Here is an 18431-nt window from a genome sequence, read left to right as displayed (position 1 = left end):
TTCAAAAGGAATTTGAATGTATACGTTATTGTTTTTTTTATGTATTTATTAATATTTTTTTATATAAAAATATGCAATCCTTAAAATAGATTAATGGATTTCGTGAAAACAAGAAAGATAAATAGATTTAGTTAAATTGATGGTTAATATTATTATTATTATTATTATTATTATTATTATTTAATAAAAGAGATAAATAAAAAACTAAGGGTGAGAAATTACCAGAGAATGACACGTGTCCAAAAAAGATTTTTGTTTATTAGTATAGAAAGATTAATAATGATGATAACATTGATGAGCCGAGCTAGAGCCGAGTTTTGGCTCATTTGAGTGATGTTGAAGTGAGCTCGAGCCGAGCTTCAATCTTGTTTAAGGTTGTTCTAAAAATAGTTCGGCTTGAGCTTCAATCTCGTTTAAGGTTGTTCTAAAAATAGTTCGAGCCGAGCTCGAGCTTTGGATTTTACTCGCGAGCCGAGCTCGACCTCAAAGAAGTAGGCTCGAACCGAGCCGAGCTCGAGCTCGAGCTTCATATAAACCTAACGAGCCGAGCTCGAGCTTGGTCGAGCTCGGGCTCGGCTCGGCTCGTTTGCACCCCTAGTTTTCTCCTTGTAGAAATTTTACCATTTTTCCTTACTTTAATTTTCTCTAAAATTAAAATGTCAATTAACATGGTACAATGTTACAAAACAGTAACACTAAAAGTTTTTGGGTGAACCAACCTATAGTTAAGTGTCTTAAAAAAGCTATGGGTGGTTTCAAATTTTCAATAGTTCAACAACGGTTTAAAAAAAAACATTACTAATAAATTAGTCTAAAAATCCAAACCATAAACATCCGGTATATAAAATACAAAAAAAAAAGAAACAAAAAAAAATACTTCAACTTATTAAAAAAGGAATTAAGAAGTCAAATGATTACTAATTGAGATTCTTGTAACATTATTCAACTTTTTTTAAGGCTGTTGAGAAAGGGCAATTGCATAGAGTGTTGCAGCTTCAATCAATATAGAAAAGGTTAACACTTGATTTACATTTTCTTTCTTTTAAGCTAAAAGCTACATGGGAAGGGCCATCAACCCAGTATGCATAATACATCCCCCATAAATGTGAGTGAATTATAGAAAAGTTACCACTTTGGTTTCTAACTCAAAATTCAATTAATGGTAGCCACCATGCAAGAACCAAAAAAAAGACATTTACAAGAGGATAGGTTGTTCCCCTTCAAGCTCTGATATAACTATCAAAGAATCAGTGACTTCAAGACTCAGAGGCTCCGACTTGGGAATCGGGTTGATAACCTGCAAGCAAGAATCGCGTATCAACATTTTTTTTTCTCTGAGTAAACTGCGATTTTGGTCCCTGATGTTTGGTCACTTTTGCCACTTTAGTCCAAAACTCAAACCTTTTAAATCTGGGTCTATGTGGTTTCACTTTTATGGCAGTTTACTCTTTTTCTTTTAAACAATTGCTATGTGGAAAATTAGTAAGAAAACCGGAATGTACCACCTTCTTGTTGTTTTTCACATAACCAATGGCGACTTCTCTCCTCAAACGTGCTCTTTCAGAAAGCTCGTAAAACGACAAATGCTCATCGTCCTTCATGTACAGTCCAATGTCCTGTTGACACACAATGCATTGAATCAACCAAGTAGAGTCACTATTTTGACTTTTTGGTGTCAAATTAGTTGATTCTTTTCACTAAAACTAATATGAGTTGTTTTATATGACTACAGTATGATGTTACATATGTAGAGTTTTCGTATAGAAATTTTTGGGTATACACGTTTTCGACCCCCCGGTTCTATACGTCAAGCTTCGCCACTGTTGTTACCTTCACATAAATTTCGTCTCCATCTGCATCCAATATGTCTTTCCAAACGGCATTCAATTCACTGTTTTCAGCCACTGATTAAAGACAGATAAAGAAAAACTAAATTAGATGAAAAATAAGAACTTTTACGCATAAACAAACACAAATAAAAAGAATAGAATATGTATAGAACCTTGAGCTGTCACGAGGCTCATTATTTCTTCTGCTGCTATGTAAGTTAGTGCTGGCTTGATTCTTGTAATCTAAAGGGTGAAAACCAATGTTTCAAAAACCGGTTTTTAAATCATACCGGGTTTGGCTCTGAAATGGTTGAATTAAATGTCATTTTAGTCCCTGTGGTTTGGGACATTTTGCCAGTTTAGTCCAAAGGTTTGAAACGTTGCCATTTTAGTCCAAATAGTTTCAAACGTTGCCATTTTAGTCCACTGGGTTAACTCCATCCATTTTTTATGTTAACTAGAAGGGCGTTTCGGTCATTTTATATGTAATTCTGTTAACTAGAAGTGCAATTCAACCATATAAAATGACCGAATTGCCCTTCTACCTAACAGAAAAATGGATGGAGTTAACCCAGTTGACTAAAATGGCAACGTTTGAAACTATTTGGACTAAAATGGCAACGTTTCAAACCTTTGGACTAAACTGGCAAAATGGCCTAAACCACAGGAACTAAAATGGCATATAACTCGAAATGGTTTTAACCGGTTGAACCGGCTTGTACCAGGAGGTTAAACCGGATTACTAGTTAACCCTATAATTCCATAAAATACAAATTCATTTAAAAAAAATAATCCAATCTCAATTAAGATTTATGTAACTAATCATGGTTTTATCTAAAAACAACTATTTTCTTATAAAATATTATGCATTTTAAGAGCATTTGTATTATTATAAACAATATAACTTTAGACGAGGTGAGTAACAGTTTCAACGGCGATGATATATTCGAATGGAAAACACTAGGTTAATTACCGGAAATATGGAAGGTCGGTATTACCTTACTATCATATTTTATTATAATTAAAAAAACAAATTTTAAGATAATGCAACCCGGTTCAATGGTTTGTACCGGTAGAACCGGATTTACTGCTGGTACATAAAGCATACAGTATTCGGGTTTCACCGGCCTTTATTGTACCGGACCCGTGTCCGGTATCCGGTATAAGCGGCTGGTTCATACCAGTATTTAAAAGTTATAACATTGGTGAAAACATCCATTTTCAACAGATGTAAATAAAATGAGATCAACATCAAAGGTTTCGTTGAAAATATGAAACAATATATACCTGTTTTCCCAATTTTGAGTCGACAATTTCTGCAACCAGATTTTGAACCTACAGTTATGACGTCAAAAAATAAATGTAAATTTTACTTTTGTGTACCCCAATGAATGGACAAGGTCAACATAAAGGTGTATATAAACAAAAACAAACAGAAGTACTAATAATAGTGATAAACTCCTATAACTAGTAGGGCTGTAAGTAAACCGAACATTCAGCGAACAGTTTTGCGGGAAGTTCGTTTATGTTCGTTCGTAAAATAAACAGAGGTTGCATTCGTGAACAATCGGTAATGTGTTCATTTATGTTCGCTTGTTTATGTCCAAAAAAATTAAAAATAAAAAGCATAAAAAAATTAAAAAACATGCAAGCATGTAGACCTACCGACCTTCACATCGAGCTTCTCACAAATGCTTTCTGCAAGGAGGAGAGAAAAAGCAGACTGCTTATCGGCCCCTAACGGATCTGTAACAACCAAAAGGGTTACGATTAGTCCCGACACGTTTTGACCCACTACCATTTTGGCATGTCTAAGAATATCTCATACCTTCAAGCAGCCACTCTCTGTCCGATACTACAACTACAGAGAATGGAACCTCTTCTCCTTTCTTATGTGACTTCTGAGTATGTTCAATGGTCTCTTTTAGGTTATCATAATTCCTTGGGTTTCCAACCTGTTTTTACAATGTATATATATGATTTAAAATGTTATTTAAATAAGGGTAAATTACACGTTTTGTCCCTTATAAAATGTTATCTTAAAAAACGCCACGCTTGTGGTATGCTCATATAATGTATATATGTGTGGGCGCTCGGGGGCAAAAGTGAATGTGCTCTAATTTTAACGTTATTTTACTAATTTCGTGCAAATAGCGTTAAAAGAGGGGATGGTTAATCATGCATCATGTGGTGGCGTTGATAGCCGAAAGACAAGCGGTACATGCACTAATTGCCGTTAGTCTCAATTGATGAGTGTTATGTGCCTTATGTCCAAGGCTTGATACAAAACTACTATCGAGCCGGGGGTTTCACTGGAAGCAACCTCTCTATTCCTACGGGGTAGAGGTAAGGCTGTCTACATCTTACCCTTCTCAAACCCTACCTTAGCTTTGCTATTGATGAGTATGATGCTGATGATGTCCTTTTCTTAATACCATTTTTCAGGCGGTGTCCTTTGGCCGCAAAATTGACAAGTTTTATACTTAATATTTCAAAATCTTGCACGTTACGTCCTTTAGCCCTGACCAAGTTAAGTTTTTTGGTAAAGTATAATCATGTACCTTGCACATGAGGGAGGGCATTCTTGTCATTTCACCATCCCAGGGACTATTGTGTAAATAACTTATATCCAGGGACTATTTTGTAAATAATTAAAAAAAGATATATAAATAATATAAACCAACTCTCTCACTAAAGTCTCCCCTCTCTCTCTCTCCCGTCTCTCTCTTTTCTCTTTCCCCCTCTCTCTATATCATAGGATCTGAACTCCTCTCTCTCTCTCTCTCTCTCTTTTCGCTCTCTATATCACACGATCTGAGGAGTTCGGCTGTGGATGTTGGTGGCGTACGGTGGTTGTTGGGTGTATGGTCAGTGTTGGGGGTTGGGCGATGGCGGGTGGTTGTGGGCGGTGGCGTAGGGTGATGATGATGATGATGATGTTGGTTTCAGTGGTTGGGTGGACGGTGGTACTTGGTAGTTGGGTGTTTGGTTAGAGGGTTGGCCGGTTAGGGTGGGGCGGTGAAGGAGATCCATTGACAGGGAGGGTGGGGGACGGTAGCAGATGGTGTGGATGGGTGACGGTGGGTGTTGGTGGTAAATGTGTGGGCGGCGACAGATGGTTGTGGTGGTGGTGGTGGGAGGTGGGGGATGGTGGTGGTGGTGGCGGTAGATGAAGGCTAAGAAGGGTGGCGGATGGTTGTAAATCTAGCATTTTTTCGATTCAAAAAAACTTTTTTTTTGAAAAAAAAAAGTGGTACACATGTGCAATACTACGACAAACCGAAACCCCCCCCCCCAACCTGAAAAATTAAACCCGAAACCTAAACCCCTCAAAAACCAAACCCTAAAAGCTAAACTAAACCCAAAACCTAAACCCTAAGGGTAAGAGGGTGTTTGGGATTGCTTATCTAAGGGGTTGTTTGGCAACTTCTGAATAGTTAAGTGTTGAACCAGTAAGAGCCAGTATAATGCTTAACCGTTCAGAGGCAAATATCTGAGTTTGACCAATTCAGATTAGAGGGCTTAACCATTTAGACTCAGTATAACGCTTAACCATTCAGAGGAAAATGTCTGAACCATTTCGACATCTGCTGGCGAAACAAACAGTCTGAACCATTAAGAGCACCATTAAGAGCTAAACAAACAGCTCCTAACTCTAAAAGTGCTTATTGACTTGTTGCTTTTTCAAAAGAAGTTTTAAAAAAAAATTGTTTAGATTAACTTTTGTGGTAGGAAACAGTAAAATGACCAAAAAGGATATGGTAAGTTTCAATGTTTAGTTGCTATTTTAAAGGATGGGGGTTAGATTTATGTTCAAAAAGTCATTTAAAAGCCACATTTTTGTGGCTTTTGAAAAATAACATTTACTCATTCTCAAAAAGCCAAAATAAAAAGCATTTTTATCAATGCCAAACCCTTTTTTAACTTATGGGCTTTTTAAAAACCAATAAGTCATTTTCAAACTCAATCCCAAACACCCTCTACGTATGTGCAATACTATAGTAGTAGTATCCAAAAAAGTATAGCACGTTAAATCTTTTTTTTTTTGTCGAAAAAATATGCTTGAATATACTCGAACGAAAGACAAAAAGTTGCGATCTTATGTTGCAATTTAAAAAAATAATAATAAATAACATATGAAGAATATAGAAATGTTTGAAAAGTTATATTTTTTTCCAATTTTGCCCCTCCTTCATTAAAAGTCCCCTTCCCCCATTAATGAGGAGTTTTCGAGTTTTCTCCCTAACTATGAGTTCTTAATTGAACCCTCCCCTAATATATATATAAAATTAATTTTTGAAATTTTGTTTTGTTTTATTATTAAAAAATATTTCAAATAAATAGGTGAAGTGACTAAATTGCCCTTGTGTGACTTGAATTAACCAAAAAAAATTAACTGGGTTAGGGCTAAAGGACATAACGTACAAGATTTTGAAACAGTAAGTAGAAAACTCATCAATTTTGCGGCCAAAGGACACCGCCTGAAAAATGGTATTAAGATAAAGGACAAAACGTGTAATTTACCCTTAATATAGAGAAAGAGGAAGAAGATAGTTCTGAGATTGTACCTTGTGGATGACTTTGACATTTTTCAACTTACGACAGCCAGAAAACTTGTATGTTCGTTCTCTTTCCTCAATTGGTACATCTGACAAAATCTCCTATATGATAGAAATACACATGAAATGTGTATTAGTTAACATCCGTTCATTAGAGTAAAGTACATGGATGGTCCCTGTGATTAACCAAAATTTTGGATTTGGTCCCTAGCTTTTCAAAAGTACTCTGTTCATTATGTATACTTATATAATGACATCACTGAAAACCACATCTAAGTGAAACATACCACTACACTTCCAGGCCCTAGGTAATTATCATATTCCTCAACCATTTCGACAACATCTGAGCGCCACCCAAGTAATAATATGCATTCTTTTGGCCCCACACTTGAGTCTGATCCCTGCATTTACCGGTTAAAAATATTATTTTTTTTCCTGTCAAACTTAATATGGTTAATGCAAATGAGAAAGTGGTTATCGTCAAAATATGCCTTTGAATCTTGTTTTGCTGGACGTTTGACAATTTTATCCAACCGTGATTTTGCCATCTGAAGAGCGTTATGTGGAGCTTCTTCACCAATCTCTTTTAAAACTTGAAGATTATGAGTGTCGAGTTCTCCTTCTTTAATAGAACTAAAATATGAAATCTGTGTTTTCTTCTTCCCGTTAACAGGACCAATGAATACTACCTATTAATGCAATATTAGTGGTTATTACAAGTGTTGTTGATATTTACTATAAAATCATAATTAATTAAGGACATACTTTGTCATCTTCCTCGAGAATTTCGTTGTCCATTGGATGAAAATTTACCTTCCCTTTCCTAAAAAGACCACAAACAACAGCCTGAAATAGAAAAGAATACAATACATGAAGAACTTATACAAAATATTAAATAAATATTGCGCTCAACTTGCAACTTCGTTAATATTTAAAAGGAATCAATGCCAAGATCGTCCCTGAGGTTTGGGCAGATTTGCCACATCCATCCAAACAAATTCTTTGCTGCCAGTTCTATCCAATTCGCTAACTTCGTTTGTTTATTCTGTTAAGTCAGGGGTATATCTGACTTTTTAGCTATTTGTTTTTCTTTTTATAAAATCTATTTTTACTATTAAACAAATATATATATATATATATATATATATATACATATATACATAGAGAGAGAGAGAGAGAAAGTGTAAAAAACAATAGCGCTTATTGTGTGTTGCGTACGCGAGCAGGAGATTGAGACATGTGTCTTCCTTCTTTTTTACACGACCACTAAACAACGTGCATGATTAGAGTTTGGCATGCGTGATTTAGGGTTTTGTTCGTGGGTGATTCATAGTTAACAAAAGCGCACGCTTTTGGCGCCTAGGCGATTTTTCTGAGCGATGCGCATCGAGTTCGCTCCTACTTCCTAGCTTACAGTTTTTTAATTTGTAAGTTCCTAATATTCTGCAGTATTTATAGGCATATTATCTATTAGAGCTGATATATTATATATTAAATACATATATATCGGTTAGACATAGCATGTAAATAGGAGATATATATTGTAATTTGAATATGGTGATCTGATTTAAGATTAGAACATGGATTACTTATATTAATTATACTCTATACTCTTATTACGTTTAATGAGAAGGCAATCAATTCTATATCAAAATACACTTTCATTATCAACCAATTTGAATTCTTTCTTCACTATAAATCCAGATCTCAGTTTGAATTCTTCACATCCGAGTTGATGACACATCCGCTGGTTTTGAAGATTGATGAAGAACTTTTGGTTTTCAAGTTTTACTATATATTACTTTATGAACTCTTGTTTTCAAGTATGAACATTTTGGTTTTGGAGCATTTTGGTATTTGGGATGATTTTAGTACTTTATGTTGAAGATTATGGTATTGGAATATATTGGTAGTTGAAGAAAGTGTTATTTTCCATTACATAACAAATTTTAATTTTTTTTTCAAGTGCGCTTTTATTTTCTCAAGCCCATGCTTTTTTTGCTCCTTTCGCCTAGGCCCTAGGCGGAGCCTAAGTGCCTTGAGTGCGCCTCGCGCCTTTGATAACTATGGCGTGAATTTTGGGTATTTTGTTATGTTCATGCGTGATTTTGAGTTACCCTATGCGTGATTAGGGTTTGACTTTTATAACATGCGTAATTTCATCGCGTACGCATCGCATGTTAAGGACTATTGTACGTTATATATAGGGGTGGGTTAACGTACAATACGTACGAGATGAAATTACGCACGTTCATAGTTATCAATAGCATCTATGACGGCCGTTATAGCGAATAGCGTGGCGGTCATATGCCGCCACAAGGTACATATCGACGACATTGCGACTTCCGACGCGAATTCCGGCGACAAATTCCAGCGACGGTGTTGCCTTCAGCCGGAAACCAGGAAGAAGAGGGAAGAAGAAGACAGCGGCTGCGTTTATGAGTGTTTTAGGCTTTTAGGGTTTAAATAAGTTCAGGTTTTTAAACATTTAAACCCTCTATCTTTCATTAGTTTACATTCAGTCCCTAAAACTTGTAACTTTTTAGTTAAAAAGTGTAAAGGTAGTTTGTGTATTTAAACATTTAACCCTCTCTATCTTCAGTAGTTTACATTTGGTCCTTAAACTTTCTAATTATACATAAAAAGTATAAAGTTAACATTATAAATGCATATATAAATTATGGATAGCTATTATTTTCTTTTTTAAATTATCTACTACCTTATCGCTAAACACAAAATAGCGGGCGCTATTTCATCGCTATCGCTATGTAGCATATAGGTTGTCTATCGCTATTGACCGCTATTCGCTATCGATAACTATGCGCACGTTATAAAACTCAAAACCCTAATCATGATGAAAAACTATAAATCACACATGTTGAAAACCATAATCATGCATGTATAAAATCAGAAATCACGTATGGGGTAAAAACCTAATCATACATGTTATAAAACTAATTACGCATGTTATAATTTCATCTCATACGTATTGTATGTTAAGGGATATTGTATTTTACACTTTCTCTATATATACCCCCCCCCCACCCCCCACCCCCCCTCTCTGTGTGTGCATATCACCACCTCACTTCTACAATCACTGGCAACCGCCCCCCACCATATCCTGAAAATCGTGAGCTAATTCCGAGCATATCACCGGTCAAAGGCATCTTGGATTCAACCCCTCAAAATCGTGACCTAACTTTGAGCAGATCTGAACCCCCACAAATTATAGCCGCAACCAATCGCAGTTGACTGAAAATCGTAAAGTGGTTGCGATTCAGATTTTTCTGGGTTCGATTTTCCAGCCGCCGCAAACCCATCTCTCTCAGTCTCTCTAGGGTTCGTTTTCCGGTGCAGTTGCAGGTGAAGTCGTATTCGTTCAAATTATATACCCAAATTGGAGGCGGTTGTGCGGTGTGGTGGTGGGATTTGAAGGCGGTGGTCGGTCGGTTGTGCGTCTGTGTGTTTTGAATAGGGCTGTGTGCGGTGGTGGTTTGAAGATGGTGGCGGCGATGGTGTTTGATTAAAGAGGATGGTGGTGGTGGTGGTTCAGTTTAGGTGGAAGCGGTGGTAAAATTTCTAAATTACCCCTCAGTTACATAGGCAAAAGTCAAAAGTGCCCCTCAGTTAAACATTACATTATTTAAGCGGAGTTAGTGAATTGGATGAGACTGACAACAAAACTAAACGTGGAAGGGTCCAATTGCAAAAAAAAAAAAAATAAATAAATAAATAAATAATCCGATGGATGTTGCAAATCTGCTCAATTTTGGCATGTTACTACTCTACTTAAAAGGGATAGTAATGCCTGTTCTCTTGTTTTCAAACCAAAAGAAAACAAACCTCTTGAAATCCAATTCTTAGTTGCCCATACTTCAGTCCTGCTAGATGAGGAAAACTGCAAACATTGAATACGTTTTCTGCACAACAATTTCATCACCAATCTTGTCAGGATCATAGAGTGTAAGCATAAGGCATTGCAAATTCAATCTATGTCACTCACACGTCTATTAGATTATGTTATATAATGAATGGTTATGATGTTTTTGCACATCAATCAGCTTAGTCAACTTAGGGGCTGTTTGTTTACCTCTTAATGAGACTCTTAATGGTTCAGATCTCTTACTGGTTCAACACTTAATGGTTTAGACTGTTTGTTTCCCGTGCAGATGTCTGAATGGTTCAGACATTTGCCTCTGAATGGTTAAGCATTATACAGAGTCTGAATGGTTAAGACCTCTAATCTGAATTGGTCAGACATTTAACTCTGAACGGTTAAGCATTATACAGGCTCTTAATGGTTCAGACCTCTTACTGGTTCAACACTTAATGGTTCAGACCTCCTACTGGTTCAGCACTTAACCATTCAGATGTTGCCGAACAGCCCCTTAGCATTTTAGCACAAGATTTCAATATAGAGTTGGAGGGTACTTTGGTAATTAAGCAGATGTCTATAAATCTTTACGAGCCCCTTTTGCCGAGAGCATTGAACAAATAACTTTGATGTCACATTTTCCACAGGCCGTACTTTTAATCCTGAGATCGACTTCAAGAGCTCACATGTATTAGAGCTTGAAACCTGAAAGTTTATAATAATATTTCTTTTTATTTTACCACCTAGAACTTTTATAATTAAAAGGGAAAGAAGTAAATGTTTACCTCAACGATTGCTGGAACAGATTCCATGTCTGCAATTGGTTGAAGCGCAAGAACCGATAGGAACGCGTCTGTATCAACTCCATACCTAATTAATAAAATATCAGAAAACAAACTTGATGTTCGGAATACAAGTTTTTAGAACATTCCAACTAACACGGAAACCGTACCTATCACCCTTGGTTGGCAATATTATTATGGCACGCGCCTTATTGGCTGCAGCCCTTTGGAATGATTTTGTTAAACTTAGACTGCAACTGCATACCAAACATACTTAAATTGAAACAATAATCAAAACAATGATGGAAGAAACTTAATAAAAAAATGGCAAAATATTACTTTTACAGTTGTACTTCTGCTGTAATACAAACAGGGGCGTAGCTTGTGGGGAGGGGGGGGCACCCGACCCCCCGAACTTTTCGCTCAGTAGTGCCCGGTATGTAGTTTTCGTATAGAAATTTTTAGGTATATACGTTTTCGACCCCCCTGTTTTATAATTTTTTTAGGTATATACGTTTTCGATCCCCCGGTCGGAAATCTCAAGCTTCGCCCCTGAATACAAAACAATGTGAACTAGTTTTTTTACCCGCCGCGCGTAGCGACGTGATAAATTAAAGACTACAATCAACCCTACTCTTTTCCGAACTAAATTCACGTTGAAACGTAGAGAAATCCTAATTCATACCGTTGAATGAAAATGTATTATATTTGACCCGACTTGTTTCCAAACAAAATTTACGTCGAAACGTAGACCGACTCAAAACGTACATAAAATAAAGGGTAAATTACAGTTTTCGTCCTTTATGTTTGTATTGAATTGCAATGGATGACCTTTAACTTCAATAATTACAACCATAGTCCTTTATTTAGAAAACTCAATACACCTTAGGTCCTTTAGCACTAACTAGGTTAAAATTTTAAGTTAGGTCTGATCAGTCAAGGGTAGTTTAGTCATTTTACCAACTAAATTAAAGAAAAGATTAAAAACCCACTTAACTCTTACTTTTTTACATTATTTCATTCCCCCTTTTTTCTTCACCATCACCACCAACACCACCACTAAATCTTCCGCCGCCACCAACACCAGATCCATCACACAAGGCCTCCATCTAGTTCGTGACTTAACCACCACACTCCATCTAGCTCGTAGCCCGTACTCAATATTCAACCAAATTCTCAAATAAAAACACCACCATCAAAAATTAAATGGGTAGCGCCAGTATGACAATATGCATATTAACTTTTGTAATTTCAAAAATCACATTCACTTTTGTAATTTCAAAGATCACAGAAGATGACTAAAAAGTCAACAGCAAACAATCGTCACTTCAATCAACCATAACCACAATTTCAAAAACGATGGACTAAAAAGTCAACAACAAACAGTCGAAATCATTCCAAAAATAAAGTTAAGTATGAGCAACTGAATTTACCAGATGGATACTCAGAGAAGTTTGAAGAGTTCGAAGGGATGTTTCCACTCACTTCACCATCGATCGAAGACAGAAGATGAAGGGATTATGGCGCCGCCAGACAATAAATTAAAAGTGAAATCGCCAAAAGAAGAAGACGAATCAGTTACGACGGTGACGTCGGAGGATAATGATTAATAATGGCCACCGGAATACGACAAATGGAATGGATATACAACGAACGGCGATCACTGAAAACTTACCGGTCAAATTAACTCATCATTGAACGAAATTTGGACTGAATAATCAACATCGATCTAAATCTTATACCATTCATAACCCTACCTATTTAGTTTCAATTAACAGCTGCTATTTCTCCACCAATCAGTGAAACCAAAACCCATGAGATGAGAGAGGATATTTCATGAAAAGTTGAAGAAGAAGATGATAAACAGAGTTGGGTTTGTGTAATCAGTGAAACCGATACCTTGCCTGCGTTGCTTTAAAAATATAATAAATACCTAAAATAACCCTTTGTACTGTAGCAGATGCAGTGTGTTGGTGGCGGCGGCAGATTTGGTGGTGGTGGTGAAGGTGAAGAAGGTGAAGGAAGGAAGAAAGAGAAAGTGGAATAATGTAAAGTGGTTTTTTAATTTTTTTTCTTTAATTTAATTGGTAAAATGACTAAACTACCCTTGACTGATGAGACTTAACTTAAAATTCTAACCTAGTTAATGCTAAAGGACCTAAGGTGTAATGAGTTTTCAAAATAAAGGACTGTGTTTGTAATTATTGAAGTTAAAGGTCATCCATTGTAATCCGCCACAAACATAAAGGACGGAAACTGTAATTTACCCTAAAATAAACACGTGCAGTGGAGTCGTACGCGGCGTGATAAAATATAGACTACAATCAACCGAACTCGTTTTTAAACAAACTTTACGTCGAAACGTATAGTGACTCAAATTTATATCGTTGAATGAAAACGTATTATATTTGACATGATTTGTTTCCAAACAAAATTTACGTCAAAACGTAGAAACTTAAGTTAAAGCATAGAGGAACTCGAATTTATGCCAACACGTACATAATAATAAAAACGTAAGAAATTAGTTTTAAGGTAATCTTACAAAGTTAGAGGGTCACTTTGACATTATAGTAAAGTTTGAGGGTAGAATTTGACATTATAGTAAAGTTTGAGGTTAGCATTGGTAGGTGGCTTTGCCCCCAACAATTACTTTTAAGTAAATATATAATATCCAGAATACCTCTTTGTAAGGACGTCAATATGATGAAGATCTTTTGCAATATGATCAACCGTTTTGTCGATTTGCTTCCTTGGAATGTCAGATAAAAGAAGAATTCTCTGCCTCCTAGGTATACAAGTATTAAATATCTATTAAAGTTCTATGCACTTATATGATGTATGTATGGATATCAATCAGAGTAAAAAAGACATTAATTAATTACCTAGTGGTAGCTGTACCTAATCGCACAGAAAACTCGTGATACTTGTTTAATTGCTTTAATATGAAGGTCAGGTGACTATTAACTCCACAAATAATTATATGATCACTCTCTAGAACTTGAACTTGTACTCCTTCTCTAAGCTTTTGCATGTTATGCTGTACAAATGGGCATACCATTTATCAACGTTAACGTTTAGACCATTTAAAGTTTAAACCAGGTGGTCGGACCGGATTTTGTTTAAATTTTTCTGATATTACCCTATTTATTTTTATAATATTTGCGGCATAACCCGGTTCTTACATCTGATTCGACCAGTGGTCCGACGCCCGGTCTTGAAAAGAAAACATTGCCCATATCGACCCATGCTATAAGTGAATGGGCTGAAATCTCCATCTCTAGTTTCGAGGTTTCTAGAACTTACCCTGAACTGTTCTGTCATTGTGCCCAACAGGCGAGAATAAAACAATATGCCCCATATAGCAAGAACGAACCCAATAACACGTTCAACCCTAGTTCTTTGCTGCATACGCCATGATCAAATCTATTGGATATTAGATAAATGTTGTTTCGTTTAGTTTATGACATTGATTTTGAAACGAATTCTCACTTTTAGATGAGTTGACGAAGAGCACAAACATGCCCATGCCTCCCAAAGACAGTCCTCAAATGACTGCGTATTACGCCTGCAAAATTCAAGACGATGGTTATCTTCATATTACCAACCGATGATCAAATACCTAAAATACCCCTTACTGACACAAAAAAAAAAAAAAAAAAGAGAATAAGCTTTTGGATCGCAATAAAATGTTACATTTTTCATGGACCATCTAAAATCGAAAATATTGATTTTTTTAGGAATGTTGTATTTTTAAGATGTTACAAGTTGATGTTTTGTTTGTTACAACGACTTATCATGCATCAAATGATTCTCCGAAATATAATAGATGGTACCTGTACTTATAAAATAGTAAACCACCAATAAAGACAAATGAGAAGCAAGCTCCAAGAAGAACAATCAAGAACCTGCAAAAACATCCATGAATAAGTAGATTGTTATAACTCATTGTCGGAATATATACATATAAACACAGGATTAGGTTCAAGAGTGAACACTAGTGTAGCTTGCGAACTGAGTGAACTAATCCTGGCCATACACGTGTGTAGATCAATGGCCAGGATTTGATGTTGAAATACACTAGTGTATTTTACAATTTGAGGATGAGATCCTGGCCATACACGTGTGTAGATCAATGGCCAGTATTTGTTCACTCAGTTCGCAAATACACCAGTGTTCACTCTTGAACCCCATCACAAACACATATATATTACATATAGTGTGTACATGTATATATAAGAGCTGGCTCTAGTAAAAAGAAAGTTAAGGTAAAAAGGTTAGAAAAGTGTCATGTTACAACCCTATATATGTGTCTAAATATATACATACATACCTACATGTTATACAGTGGCGAAGTATAGTGGGTGCCCGGGGGTGCACCCGCCCACCCCAATGTTTCGGTTAGAAGTGTATAAGTTCCGATTTTTCGTCCGAAAATTTTAAAATTATATAGGATAGGATCCCCCCATTATTTTTCCTAAATTGTATATCCAAAATATTTATAAACTTTGTATATAAATGATGGGTAGTTTGGTAAATATACACTTTGTTTTATTTGGAACTATTATTATTTGACCCGACTTGAATCGAATAGCCAACCTGACCCGACCCGAAACATAACGATAGGAAAAAAAATTTTGGGTCCCATCACTTTACGCCCCCTCGAAACTTTTGGTCAAGCTCCGCCACTGATGTTATACATATATGTGGGTGGGTGCATGTGTGAGCAATGCATATTTATTGAACTTACACAGAAATGTTTCTTTCGAGTTGAATGTTGAATAAATACATGAGACGTGAAAAGTTCCATTTGATGTCATGCAATGAGGGAAGAGATACATCCAATTGCAAAGGAGTCGGTTTATCCAGAGAATTAGAGATGCAAGCAAACGGCAAACTCGTAGCCACAAACGATTGAACGACATGCGAGAATATATATCGTAAACCAACAACGACCATTTTCCCATGATGTTCTTGTATTAATCTGACAATTAAGCAAGACGCAAGGGCCGCCATGATGATCTTCGTCTGATGCACCTGCAGAATTAATTAACTCATCTGTTCAAATAGATCATATTAGGGATACCTCTCAAATAATACACACCTGAGGGTAATTTGGTAATTTCACTTTCAAAAACCGTGACTCTGGATCTTTCATCTCAGAATCCATCTTATTTGATGCCTTTATTCTATTGAATTTTGGTTTCTCTGTCAAAGGAAAGAAATGTAAGGAAAATGTATGAATAGTCACCGATAACTTAACAAATTAGTTTTAACATAAGGTGATCATTTGGTGTCGACTATCGGTACCGTAGCGATAGATTCGGTCTAGAAATTCGGTATCAGTATTTTCGGTACCGTTACAATATAGATATGAGCATTTCGTAACAAGTACCCGTACCGAACCGATAGATTCCGTACCCAGTTTTCTAGAAATTCAGTATCGATATTTTTGGTACCGATCATTGTCCCTAGCCTGGTCACAAGTAAACAGACCAAAATTGACTGAATAGTGTATTGTATAGAATTCTAGATTGATAATAAGAAACTTGCCTCGATAAATCTTGAACATGGTATTTGCACGTAAGGTTGAAGAATGGATCCAGCTGCATGGGAATGGGATTGATTCTCTGAAAGCAGTATATGAGAATCAGGTTTGGATTCCAATCATATCCATATGCAAAACTAAGAAATACATTTTCGCTCAGAACATAGTTATATATTTTTTAAAATATACCAATCTTACCGACTGTCTCACATACTATCAGGATTTAAACTTGTTAATAACTGAAGTGTATTATATAGCCATGGCATAATACAAAATAAGTTAATACCCTAATGGAAGTGTTTAGATTCAACATAGGAGTGCAGGCACACGGTTCCATCACCAAATATTTGAGTGTCTTTCGATAAGTGGAAGACTCAGAAAACGGGAAAGAGAGTCAAAAAGCAATCTGTTTTGCTTCTAAGTGCAATATGATGAATGATGATGCTCTTTGAAAATACATTATGAAAACACGATGAAATGGGCGAGTGTTGGGGCCCAACATTTAAACACTGAAAAATAGGAAATCTGAGCTGTGACCATTACCGCCTAGTATGGCCGATTTGGCAAAATTTAGGCGATGGACCTCCGATTACCGCCTAGGCTGATTTCTGCAACATTGGCTGGAAAAGTATCTCACAAACGCGAACCCATTTAATTCTTGTTTGTTCCACAAAACACTTTAAAGCATACAATGAAAAACGATACGTAGCATTTAACCGTGTAAAAATAAATAAATAGAACGAAAACCTACTATTGTATTTGTAACAGATCCCAGATCAAAATCCTGGGTAGCAAACATGTATCGGTACTAAAACCGTGAGATCTTTTTTTCTTTCGTTCGAATATGTGAACACAGAAAACCTTAAAATATCAAACACATGCCTAAACTACCCTGTCATCTTATAATGGTGCCATTACACAAATCCCACATCTTCCTTAAGAGTCAATCGAATTAAATCTATTCTAACTGGATGAATACCATGTTTTAAAGTAGACTAATTTCAACAACAAAATAATGAGTATGAGAACAGAAACATATCAGTAATTGCTTGCACACCAAGTGTTTGATAAAATGCCAAGTTATTGAAATAAGTTAGTTTATGGGTTGGAATCTGTTATGAAGTAATAACCTCTTGGAACGAGAAATCTTTGAAAGATGTTGAATTTTTGCGGGCATCCATGGATGAGAGTTATGCAAGATGAGCATCTCTTCTTCTTATCTGATGCACTGGGACTGCAAATTCACATGCGATTGAGTGAATTCATCTCGTGATTGGACTTGTTTGGAAGTATATATGTAGTTCCACAAAGAACAACCCACCCAGAAAGCGATGTGAATTTTGGATTTCAAAAGGTGGGATTTTTTTCTTTTTAAATGGAGAGGGTTGGCAGGCAATGTGCTTCTGTTGTGGAGGTGGAAGAGGAGATAGATACAATCGAGAAAGGGGTGACTCCATTGCTTCATTTCTTTTCTTTTACGAGGTAATAATTATAGTTTTGAATTCTAATTATGCCACTATCTTTTTTTTTAAAGGAAACTTTTATTAAAAAACATTCACAGAACTGGAAACACCTACCACAACATATACAACAGATAATTACACCACTCTCTCTAAACTAGATTGCTAAACTTGGACCGATTTTTAAGCCAAAAAAATCCTAAAGACTTAACCTCACCGCAAAATACACACACTTCGAACTCCAACCAAATTTTCCTCTTAGCAAGAGCTTGCCTAGTCGAGATGCGATCTAGATTCGCTCTCCAAATGAAAAGATTGCATTTCGAAGGGACCCATTTACATCTCCTAAAAGGATGAAATGCTTCCGAGTCCAAAGCTTCCA

At 36.1% G+C, this 18431-nt stretch overlaps 1 protein-coding gene across 2 annotated transcripts; it reads right to left on the bottom strand.

Annotated features, from left to right (window-relative positions):
- Positions 1–975: 975 nt before the first annotated feature.
- LOC110895838 (putative ion channel POLLUX-like 2) lies at positions 976–18041 on the bottom strand. Of its 2 annotated transcripts, none has more exons than XM_022143202.2 (24): positions 17720–18041; positions 16595–16671; positions 16146–16249; positions 15792–16099; positions 14878–14949; positions 14534–14609; positions 14348–14446; positions 13927–14081; positions 13725–13829; positions 11215–11301; positions 11048–11132; positions 10820–10967; positions 10232–10308; positions 7154–7234; positions 6880–7077; positions 6676–6789; positions 6398–6490; positions 3658–3784; positions 3499–3575; positions 3117–3164; positions 2003–2072; positions 1831–1904; positions 1506–1616; positions 976–1297 (listed from the first exon to the last, which is right to left on the bottom strand). In XM_022143202.2, exons 4-24 carry the CDS (start codon positions 16055–16057, stop codon positions 1196–1198), a joined length of 2265 nt encoding a protein of 754 aa, XP_021998894.1. In that variant the 5' UTR covers positions 16058–16099; positions 16146–16249; positions 16595–16671; positions 17720–18041; the 3' UTR covers positions 976–1195. The 2 variants fall into 2 exon arrangements, with proteins under 2 accessions (XP_021998894.1, XP_021998893.1); XM_022143201.2 differs by having other exon boundaries at positions 15792–16078; positions 17720–18027.
- Between the last annotated feature and the right edge of the window lie 390 nt (positions 18042–18431).

This window comes from Helianthus annuus, chromosome 12, assembly GCF_002127325.2.
Source record: "Helianthus annuus cultivar XRQ/B chromosome 12, HanXRQr2.0-SUNRISE, whole genome shotgun sequence".
In the NCBI taxonomy this organism is placed as follows: Eukaryota; Viridiplantae; Streptophyta; class Magnoliopsida; order Asterales; family Asteraceae; genus Helianthus; species Helianthus annuus.
Note: the sequence above shows the minus strand (reverse complement) of the source record. Positions and strands in the feature narration are given on the sequence as shown.